The following is a 12,046-nucleotide window of genomic DNA, read 5'->3' as shown; positions in this document are numbered from 1 at the left end:
GTATCAACGTTATACTTAACCGCTTTTTTTTTTTGGGTGCTGCCATATTTTATTTTATCCCGTTTCATAACGTAGCTTGTTTTTATTTTGTTTTATATCACTACTTTTATTTACTTTTCATTATATGTTTTTTTAACAACCTTTTATTGTGTGTTGCTCATCTGTGTTCTTTGTTTAAAACGGGTCTCTCTTGTAAATGAGTCCTCATGACTCAATGAGACTAACCTGTGTAAATAAAGGTTGAATGAATGAATATTGTACTCTTGAATCCAGAGTCTGCACATTTGAGATGCAGGGCTGAGACTCCTGCCTACTCCCCTGCTCACTATCATTGTGTTTTAGGCATTAGATCATTAATTACAGCTTAATGTATTAGAAAATATATATATATATATACAGTAGTCCCTTGTTTATTGCGGGGGTTACGCTCCAGACCCCCCCACCCCCCTCAATAAGTGAAAAAATATAACGAAGTATCAACGTTATACTTAATAATTAATTATAATTTTAACAACATACTTGTATGTAGCTACTAAATTTGACTCACCAGGCTCTGCAGAACAGGAGCGGCTCAGTTCTGCTCCAACCTGAGAGATGGAAAAAGGTCCCAGTGGGCTCCGGATGGAGCACTGGACCTTCGGCGGTGCGCGTCCCACTTGTAAGTCCTGCATGGGCCAGCTAGGATCTCTCTGGTTCACCCTTGAGTCTAGGGGTCTGGCTCTGTGCAGCCAATCAGGGCCCGGGTCCATAGCACTATGCTCTGTTTCTTAAAGAGACATGATTTATTTTTTTGTGAATGGTATGTTTGTGAAGTTAAATTTTCCTAAAGAAACTTGTCTAAGTGACATGATTAAACTCGTACGTTTGAAAAGCCAGTTCGGCAGTCATGACTTTGCTTTCTGTTTGGCAGAAAGCAGTGGCTGGAGGCACTACAGTACAGTAGTGGCTTCTGGGAAATGAAGTCCTGTTGAGAGGTGATTACAGTGTAGGCTTATTGAAAGAAAACTACGAAATGGTGGCGCTTGTCCGAATTTGTTTTTTAAATTTTTTCCCAACCACTTTAGTCCAATAATATTACTGTAAAGTTGACAATCGTGTGTCGTTTACTGCACAGTACAATAAAAAAAAATACATTGTTGACAAACCGCGATAGAGCGAGTCCGCCAAAGTCGAACCGCGAAGTAGCGAGGGACTGCTGTGTACATATTCTGCAGCCAGCTTACAAGGTTCATTGTTCAGTTTCAGCTTTAACTTCTGCTTCTTATCTAGTTAATAATTAATTTGAAATAATCACCTGATCATGTTCTAACGGCTCCTTTATTCTCTCACAGTAAACTTTTATCCATCTCTGATCACTCGTCCTCTGCTCTGCATTTTGTCCTCACAGAAAAATACTTCGACATGAAGAAAAACCAGTGTAAAGATGCGTTGGACATCTACAAGAAGTTTCTTTACAGGATGACGAAGCTGTCGGAGTTCCTCAAAGTGGCCGAGGTACTTTTACACTCATGCACTGTTAATAAATTCAGTAAGATGAATAATTCCTCACTAGTTTTTGTCAGTGTCTCTTAACAAACTTTAAAAATAAAAACTATAATTTTTTTAATCAAATCCCACAATTATGTGTACATGTACTGATGCATGGGTGCAAACACAGAAGCACTTAGAACTTTGAAATGTTCAATTTTTATGTAAAAACTACACTTTTTGCTCACTCAGCATTGTTAAAGCAAGCATACCTGACCCCCCACCCCAACACACACACATACACACTGCCCTACATTTGCTGCACAGACACTCACATGCATACACATAGAAATATATATTTTTATGTGCCAAAAATAGTCGTGAGATGGAGGAGGTGGTTAGATACTCTGTTAGCTTCCGCCACCTCTGCCCCCACACTCCTCCCTCTGATCCTCCCTTCTCTCCTTGCTCTTCCTCCTACAAATGACAAAGATGAATACTCGTATGGGTCTCCTTTCCCCCACAGATCATCCCTTTTTCCTTTTTGTTTCTTTTTTCTAACAGGAAACTACACGTATTATTTTCTTAATAATGTACGAGAGTAAACATTTCCATTCACATTCTTGTCTCATAGAGCCACAGTTTAAGAACCCCCCCCCCCCCCCCCCCAGACAGATTTCTAATTTATGCTTCAGTAAATATTCATTTGTTGATTTTTTTTTTTTTTCTTTTTCTAAATTTCATGTCTCAAACGTTTCGAGGATGCTTTAAACTTTTGACCTCAGTTTGTGCTTTGCCCTGCAGTTAGACTGCATGAAGGAGAGCAGCTACAGCCATGGGAAAAAGAAAGTCAACCTCCTTTACTCCTTTGTGTTGTGTTAGCACACACTTGTATACTACAGACCAGTACACTGACCAAATCAGCACCTATATGCAACTTTCCCTCCAAAATCTTATACAGGCAGTTAGGGGGGACTTAGCTTTTTCACACACAGCTTTTCATTTTGTTTTTGTGATTAAGACGTCTGTTCTGTTTTTTAAGACAGAGCTTTAGGGCCACGCTAAGAAAAAAAATTTACATTGCCACGCTAAAAAAACCCAAAACATTGCCACACTAAGAAAAAAATTTACATTGCCACGCTAGGAAAAAAAAAACTATTGCCACGCTAAATAAAAACAAAATTGCCACGCTAAGAAAAAAAATTACATTGCCACGCTAAGAAAAATTTACATTGCCACGCTAAGAATAAAAAAATCACATTGTCACGCTAAGAAAAAAAATTACATTGCCACACTAAAAAAAATTTTTATATTGCCACGCTAAGAAAAAAAAAATTACATTGCCACACTAAGAAATAAAAAGCCATAAAATTACGAGAATAAAGTTACGACTTTTTTTTTAACAGCTTTTGTTTATTTATTTTTTTCCACGAGTCTGATTCACAACGTGACCTGTCAATCAATCCCCTAGGCCTGTCAGCAAATGACCAATCCAATGCTAAATGCTCTTTACCTACAGAGAGCTGCGCTGCAGCCCATCAGAGCGGACCACCTTACTGTAAGGAGGTTCAAAGTCATGATACTATAATAATCTGATGCTGATGTGCTGACAGATATCACCTTATCTATAAAACCAATACCAACGTATAACTTAACAAGATGCTCAACATTCTTCATTTTACCACAGTTAAAATGTGGTAAACGCCGTTTTATCGTGTCAAGAGTTCGGATAATATTACGACTCATTTAGCTTCGGATTGGTCATTTGCTGACACGCCTACTGGATTGATTGACAAGTCGCATGTGGATCCGACTCGGGGAAAAAAAACATGAGAGCTGAAAAAAAAAAGTCTTACTACTTTATTCTCGTAATAGTAAGACTTTATTCGACTTTATTCTTGTAATACTACAACTTTATTTTCGTAAATTTATGGCTTTTATTTTTATTTTTTCTTAACGTGGCAATATATATATATTTTTTTTTTCTTAGCGTGGCCCTAAAGGTCTGTCGTAGTTGTTTTTGGCCTTTTGATGTCAAGTTTGAACCTGCTCATTAATAAACCCTAATGCCTAAAACCATAAAATAAAAAGGAAGTCGATTGTCTTTTCCCCATGACAAATAAAAGTAAGAAATATCAAAACTGTTGTGCAATAAAGATCAAAATTTGATATGTAGATCATTACTTTGAAAGTTATTAAAAAGATGGAGGCCAGTCATAAGAAGCAATATTCTGCAGAAACAAACTGGTTTTCTATCAAGCTCTCAATGTACGCTAATGAGTGTTAATAATAGTGTCAGCAGATCAACTAATAGACTGTCATGTGAAGCATTGTAGACCAAAGTGAAGCTAAATTTTATGGTGCCAGAAAGGGGGGCTAAACGAAGATTAATGTGAACTACGGACTATAAAATGAGAAAAAATGACGTACAGTGTACAGTTGGTGTCTGTTAAACTGTACCTCAGCGCTCTGTCACTGTGGGCCACTGAGGTTTGTGCACCGGTGTCTTGGCAGGCGGCCACAGAGGAAGACATAAAGTAGAATTGACTAAGAAGCACACAGCTACAGTACGTTCTGTCAAGTTCTCACAAATCTGGACGTACTACTAAAACTTAATCCTGTCTCTGGGTGCATATTGGTCTGAACTAAAACGAGCACCACACATTTAGCATTTGTTGGAAAAAAGTTTTTTTTTTTTTTTTCTTAAAGGGCAGAAGAGCAAGCTCTGCATATTCAGATACACCGTTAAAACTTTGTCCTGAAAGGTCGACATTTGTACATCCTGCAACCAACAAACCCAAACACTACATTTACTGCACACAATTCAGTTCAGTTTATTTATAAAGCACCGATTTACAACAGAAGTTGATTCAGAGCACTGAACAAAAACATTCACATACATTATAAAATGATTAGTAACAGTTATCTATCTGAGGAGGCCAGCAGATTGAGCTGATCATTTTGTTGCAGTCTCCCGTCCTGAGCTGTCAGCTAGTCTGAGATGCACCAAGACCAACACAGATCTTTAGGCATCTTAAAACAACTTTAACCCCTGGAAGTCAATGTAACTTAATGACAGTGTTAATTCGGGGGAAACGTGTTAAAAAAAAATCTTATATATACATATACAGTAGTCCATATGTGTCAAACTCTAGGCCCGGGGGCCAAATGTGGCTCTCGCGGACATCTTATCTGGCTCCCAAGAAGCTATGTGAAACGTAAAATACTTCTATCTCTTGAATTTTTTCAGTAATCTTTGATTATGATGTTGAAGGCACATCAGAGAACTTCAAACGAGACCAATCAAACTCTTGTTGAGGAACCTGTGACCAAGAAAAGATGTTGGGTATCTGATTTGAGTCGATGTAGAGTCTGAAATTGACCCGTAGTTTGAAAAAAGTTTTAATTTTGATCCACTTTTGTAAGTGAGTTTGACACTCCTCCAGTAGTCCCTCGCTACTTCGCGGTTCGTTTATCGTGGATTCGCTCTATCGCGTTTTTTCAAAATAAGAGTGGACATGATACACAATTGGCTGATTAATGGATGAGCCGCACGATCGGCATGGAATTTTTATTTAAAATAAATTATTTTAAATTAATTAGCACCTGCTGCACATTTGTGCAGCTCAGAGCAGCAGAAAAAGCTTCATCCTGCACCTTTGTGCAGCCCTTACTGCAGGATAAACTTCCTGCTGTAGTTAAACAGCTGATCACCTGTTGAACATGCAGAATGGAGAAGTGGGCGTGGCCAAGAGCGCTTGCAGTGACAAAGAGCAGAGGAAGCAGGGAGCTGAAATCATGACATTCTGTGCTCTTTTAGAGCGTTTAGAAACATTTTTCACGTATCGCCGGTCTTCAGGGTACTGATCCCCCGCGATAAACGAGGGACTACTGTATTTAAATTATTATTATTTATTAATTAAACCCTTCCGATGTACAACGCCAGCTTCTGTTTAGTTTTTTGCTTTTACTGACCCAGATATACTACCTAACTCCTCTTGGTTCGTCAGAATTACTGCATGTTTCGAAACGGAACTTGTTCAAAGAACTTCTGGTAAAACATTATTTTTTTTCACAAACTTTTCATTGAAACATACTTTAAAAAAAACAACTGAGCTTTCTTTAGATTTTGTGCCCATTTCTTAGTTAAATTTCTCTCCAATTATTCAGATCTAAAAAAAAAAGAGCTGGTGAGGACTAACCAGGTCTTTAAAGGAAACTCCTTCTAATAAGAATTCAACAACACTAAGTAAGCCCTCTAGCTTAGTCTTCAATGGGATCTTTAAAATGTTTTTATCAAAAGGTTAATGGACTGCACTTACTGTATATATCACCTTTCTATCTTATCAAGATACTCAAAGCACTTTACAACACACTATTTGCCCTCATTTACCCATTCATACAGCACTCTACTAGATCTCTACAAAGACTAATCAGTGCTTTATCACTTTCATACACCAATGGACGCACATCGGAGGCAATGAGGGGTTCAGTGTCTTGCCCAGAGAGACTTCAGCATGTGACTGCTGGTGGAATCGAACCCCCAACTCTTGCATTGGAGAACAACTGCTCTAACCACTCAGCCACAGCTGCCCCGATCAAGCCACAAGGATTGAATTATTTTTACTCGCACTGCAGAAAACACCGTTTTATCTGTTTTTCGGAGGTCATCATGTTTGATTTGACTGTTACTTGTTGTGGTCTTCTGTTCTTGGTGTCATTTGAGTGTTTCATCCATCCGGCCTGCTGTCTATGTGGGTCGGACGTGTGTTTATCGGTGTGGTCATCATTATCGGTCACTGCGGGTTCATCCGTCACTTCAGATGTCATTTGCTTGTTTGTTTCTGTTTGTGTTGACGCTGCCACTGCATGAAGTAATGATTCCCACTTGTTTTCTTTTATCCATCTTTTTTTTTTTTTTACTGCCCCCTGACCCTTTTTTGTTGTCTCCCCCATCTGACCCCACCTTCCCTCCTTTCTTTATTTTTCTTTTCGTTTTGTTTTTTGACGACAGCAAGTTGGAATAGATCAGGGTGACATCCCTGATCTCTCACAGGTCAGTGTACATACCACCTTCCATCAGTTTGTCTCATGCTCGCTGTCTGACTTTATTTCTGTATTTTTATGTTTTTTCCCCATAACTTGTGGTTTCATTGTTCCTTTTTACACTTTTCATCCCTTGACTCATTCATTTTTACCCATGTGCGCTCCAACCTGTCCAACACTCCTTCCTCTTTCATCCAATCTTTTTATTTGCATTTCCACTCTTCACCTTGTCCAACTTCATATTACTGCATGGATCCAGACGACTCTCCCCTCGAGTCTCTCTTCATTCTTTTCTCTTTAGCTCTCGTTAATATTCCAGGTTTAGGTGTTGTAAATTGGCCACCTGCCATCAATAGAACTGATAAAAAGTTTCATCATGTGTTTCTTTTAAACCTTGAGCTAAAGCAAATAATAAACCCAGACCTTGAAATTAGAAAAACAAAGATGGTGACAAGTAGAGAGGCAGCAAGTGTGCCAGAATGAGATTTAGGTGTTTAATCAGCAAACATGCATTTTTTTTTTTATCTAACTGTGAAACTGTTTGGTTTAATGGCTGGAAGCGTGAATCAGTCTTTGCTGTTTGGTGTGAATGGACGGACGACAGAAGCCCTAGCTTTTTGGAGTTAGACTCACAGATGATGTGAAAAAGCCATTATAAGGAATCACTTTACATTTCCAAACTTGTTACTGACTTTGCTTTTCATTCGTTTTATTTATCTTTAGAATTTCAAATGTTAAAGAAGCAAACTGACTCAGAGTCCACAGATGGATCAGAATCTGGGCTGCATGTAATGATTTTTCATTAAGCATTCATCAGTTGCCTTTAATAATTGATTTCAGAACGGCCGTAAGGGCCTCATTAAGTCTCTTGTTTGTTCTCAAACAGTTCAAAAGCTCTAAGACAGAGTTTACAACAATATGAAACCCAATAGTTTTATTTATTTGAGTGGCTGCTACAAGAACAAGTTTTATAATTTTGATAAATTAATAAAACTGATTTGTTTGTCATTATAATGGAATAATAAGTCAGAACAATTTTTAGAGGTTTATTTAACAGTGGACATTTTAAAGGCTGGTATTTAAAGGTTTGTGGCATTTAGCAAAATAAATCAACTAAATATTCTGCAATTACACTCATACTAAGGTGATTTGAAACATCTCAGCCCCAGTTACCTTTGACCCCCTGAGTCGTTGAAATAAAACGCAGTGCAACAAGGTAAAACAACTAGACTGGTTCATTTACATATAAGGAGTTTGTGTTCAAAGTACACGTTTTACAGTCAAGAACGCCTGAACCTTTGGAAACAAAACACTAAAAAAGGATGGAGCAAGTTTTTTGCACAGTACTGTGTTTATTCTTTTCCGTCAGTTGATTTATTCATTCACCCTTTATTTATACAGGTTAGTGTCAGTGAGTCAGTCATGAGGACTCATTTACAAGAGAGACCTGTTCCAGACAGAACATATAAAGTAAAGACAAGAATAAACAACAATAAAATGCAATTACCATATTTTCCGCCGTACATGTCACACCGCCCTATAAGTCGCATCAGTCCAAATATGTCTAATAAAGTGGAAAAAACATAAATATGTCACTTTGCCATATATGTTGCATCTATTACGCGTCACCGCTGACAACCCGGAAATGTGGGCCGGTGTTGTGCCAAAAATTGATTGGCTGCCAAATGGCGGCCGCAGGAGCGTGCACAGGAGGACTTTAACAAGAATTTAACAAGATTAACACTTAAAAACTATTATTTGTTTGCTCGACTTTATAGCAAAGGTGTGTCTCAGTTGAACTTCTACTTAATAAATGCACTTTGGCGGTCAAATCACCTGCATTTCAAAAGCCGATACGCAGAAGTAGGAGCACGTAGAGGAACAACTCGCTGTGCATTTATTCGAAATTTAACAAGATACCTACCTAAAAACAATTTGCTCAACAATATAGCGAAGGTGTGTCTCAGTTGAACTTTTACTTAATAAATGCACTTCAATGGTCAAATCAGCTGCATTTCGCCGGGGCAGTGCAGCGAAATGAAGCTGGTTTGACGGTTGCTCCATGCAAGCTGGACAAAGGTGGCTGACTATGGCAAGCAGATTGTGTCATTAATAGCCACTTTTACCTACTACATGTCACAACGGCTTGCCATATAACTCAAGTGCAATCTAGCAGCTGAAAATGGTAGTGTTCGATATTTTCAGTGTCAGAATGAATGATAACGGTCATATCTCAGACAAAGATTGGTTTATAAATTAGGGGGAAAATCCATAAATACATCTCTTTAGTGTATACGTTGCAGGGCATGCAAACTATGCAAAAAAAATAAAATAAAATAAAACCCGACTTATAGGCCAAAAAATACGGTAAAATAAAAGTAGTCTTATAAAACAATAAGATTATGGAGCCTTTTAAAACAAGTTAAAATACTAAAAACAAATTTGTGTTGATGTTACTATTGACCTTATCAAATGTTTAAAATCCCTCAGAGATCAAAGTGAACAGCTTCAGATCTTTTTGCAAGATATTCCATGAAACGGGAGCGGAGTAGGAGAAGGCCCTTTTGCCTAGTTCAGTTTGCACTGAGGGAACACTGCAGGTAATAATGTCCTGAGAGCGCACGCTGTAACTGCACTGATGACGTGACATGTGGGAGGAGATATAAGAAGGTAGGAGACCAAGGAGTGAATTAATGATGAAAATGAACCAGTGTGAGAGCCTACATAGAGATAATGTTGACGAACTGACCAGTTAGTACAGGGTGCAGTGCGGGGTACAGTAGTAACAACTATTGATGAACCTTAGCGCATCGTGATACCGTGTCCAACATGCAAGGTGCTTGTAGGGGTGTTCATGTAAATAATGATCGATCAAACCACTGCATGCTGTATGTTTTTAATACTTGGTACTGTATTAAACTGATCCACAGCATATTTGCTTTGCTCCAGAAATCATAGCCAACCAATTTGTTTAGCAATGGACCTGGATGATGTTAGGAAAATATGCAGTTGCTGTGTTGTTGAATACTGAATCATCTGGTATGATAAAGCCACATTTCCTATCTCCTGTATTTGTATATTGAGATTGCAACTAGTTTTTTTTGTAACGTGTAATCTTATTTGGTCAATATATGCTTCTCTTTAGATTTACCAAATTAAATAAAAAGTCAAAATCTTTGTAGTGAATATTGGCAGATGCATTGAAAATATACTCGTCATTCAATTACAAACATAAAAATGAAGGAAAAAAGCGAAACATTAAAGTTTTCAGTTTAGTTTCTGTGATTTTAGTGGCGTGATATGCTTGTAATGAAATCATCATGAGAGGCAGCCTTATACAACTGGCTGCTCATTTAAATTCAGACCTTTGTTGAATAATTGACCGTTCTGGAGTTTTTCCATCAAAAAATACTAAACTCCACAGAAACAGCAGTACCATACAGCTTTGTGGAAGTCAACTTTGATCTCATAAAACAGTGAAATTAATTGATTAAAGCGTGTAACGTGGGAAGTGACTCATTCTGAAGCAGCATTTGTAATTTAATGTCTGTTTTTCTTTCCCTGTGCTCTGTCGCAGAAGACTAAACGATCATATATTGTAAGTGGTGGGTTACAAACGGTACAGATTAACCACTCCAACCTCTTTAAAGGAAAATTCCAGCATTCAACCCTGGCCCTGTTTTCCAAACACATTTTTTGTTTTTGACACGGACAAAAATCTTTGGAATCTGTTAGATGTTGAGCAAGAGACAGAGAAACATGAAGCATGTAGTTATCTTGTAGGGCAATGGTCAACTAGCCTGGTTTAGTCCCTGATGAGTTTAAATTTGATGTGACTGAGGGGAAACACTAAAAGTAGCCACATCCACCATCACGTTTTGCATTTGTGCTGGTTTGTTTACTTGACTGAGCCTGTGGATCTCTATTTAAAGTGATGTTGTAATAACGGATCCAATAAAAATGAAGGTTCCTCTATTGACGGCCTGATAGTTTTGTACCATTTAGGAAGCTGAGAGCTGAGTCGGTGCAGTCTTTGTGATAGTAGATTTTTAGGAAATGAAACATTTCTAAAATTGTTTATCAAAACTTCAAGTTTATTAGCCGAGGTGAGTTGCAAACGTAGATGTTCCTCTTTGTAGAACTTCTTCCTCTTTAGTTTGTAAGAGAAAATGGACAGGAACATTTGTTTATTTTGACACCTTGTCTTTTAGGACAAAGCAAATTCCTTTTTGCCTTAAACTACTTCTTCTTTTTACTGTAGGTCTTAGTTTGTTTTTTAGTGCAACAAACTTGTTTATTTATTTTATTTATTACAAAAACTGGAAAAGGGTAGACGCTAGGGGTGTAATTGCACACCTCAAACTCAATTTGATACATTCAGTGGCGCAGACCACTGTAGTAGTCAAGTAGTACTACAGTAGTCACTGTAGTAGTAGACCACTGGATAGTGATGGTTCGGTACAGGTTTGGTACAGGTTTGGTACAGGTTTGGTACAACAACAACAAGAAACCAATGCCAAATGCTACTTTTATACTTCCGTCAAATGGTGGATGTGTTGTGGTATGATCCCATCTGTAAATATGTCCATTAACTTTCTCTTGTCCTGCCCATAACTTCTGATTCGCTCAAGATAATAAAATTAAGCTTGATTCGCTTATGCCTCAATATTAGACGGTGTGTTGAGTACACTTTTCATCACCCCACCTCCAAGGTCAAGGTCACAAATCAAGATCAAAGGTAAAACAAGGTGTTTGCTTGTCCAGGCCACAACCTCTGATACATCCTAAATAATTTAATGAAACTCGACACACATTTGTACCAACACTAGACAGCATGTCACGTACCTGTAATATTTTCATCACCCCCAGTTCTAAGGTCAAGGTCACAAATCAAGGTCAATGGTTATACAAGGTTTTTGCTTGTCCAGGCAATTGCTAAACAGTAGATTGCTGTAGAGAAGTTAATCAACGGCCATATAATGTGCCGTATGTGGTATTGTTTTTTCTTTTTAAACTAGCTATAAAAACGTACAATGGGACAACAGGCAAGGATGTTTGAAAATACTTGTTTGTTTTCTTCTTCAGACAACCAGGACCTTGTTACACATACATGTCCGTGTCAATCAAAATATCTGCCACAAACAAAACAATCTGTTTTTGTCCCATGGTCACAAATAGGGCTGCAACTAACGATTATTTCAAGAATCGATTCATCGGCTGATTATTTTTTTGATTAATCGATGAATCGGAAAAATAAAAGTTTTAATTTCCACCCCTTTATTCCAAAATTGAACATTTGACTGACATAGCAATTCACACAAAAAACAGGTTGCTACTTGACTATTCTGTTAGTAAAGTATTGAATAATAAAAAATAAGTTAGTCAAATAGCTTAAACCAATGAATGTACACAAAATTATATACAAATGTATGTTTTCTACTTGCACAATATGTAGCTACTTTGTAAAATGTGTCCTTGAGGGAAGAGTGTAACCTGGATTAAAAGTGTGGATTATTGTAACCTGGATTAAAAG

At 37.7% G+C, this 12,046-nt stretch overlaps 1 protein-coding gene across 1 annotated transcript in view; it reads left to right on the top strand.

The window, feature by feature from the left end:
* Positions 1 to 12,046, top strand: part of LOC119408657 (phosphatidylinositol-binding clathrin assembly protein) — a 211,315-nt gene that overhangs the window by 141,977 nt on the left and 57,292 nt on the right. Inside the window, exons 3-4 of the mRNA XM_037675503.1 lie at positions 1,388 to 1,494; positions 6,482 to 6,523. Coding sequence (XP_037531431.1) covers positions 1,388 to 1,494; positions 6,482 to 6,523 — 149 coding nt within the window. The remainder of the gene's footprint in view (positions 1 to 1,387; positions 1,495 to 6,481; positions 6,524 to 12,046) is intronic.

The sequence above is a fragment of the Nematolebias whitei genome, chromosome 1 (genome assembly GCF_014905685.2).
Source record: "Nematolebias whitei isolate Nwh7 chromosome 1, NemWhi1, whole genome shotgun sequence".
NCBI classification, from domain to species: domain Eukaryota; kingdom Metazoa; phylum Chordata; class Actinopteri; order Cyprinodontiformes; family Rivulidae; genus Nematolebias; species Nematolebias whitei.
This window is presented reverse-complemented; position numbering and strand designations above follow the sequence as displayed.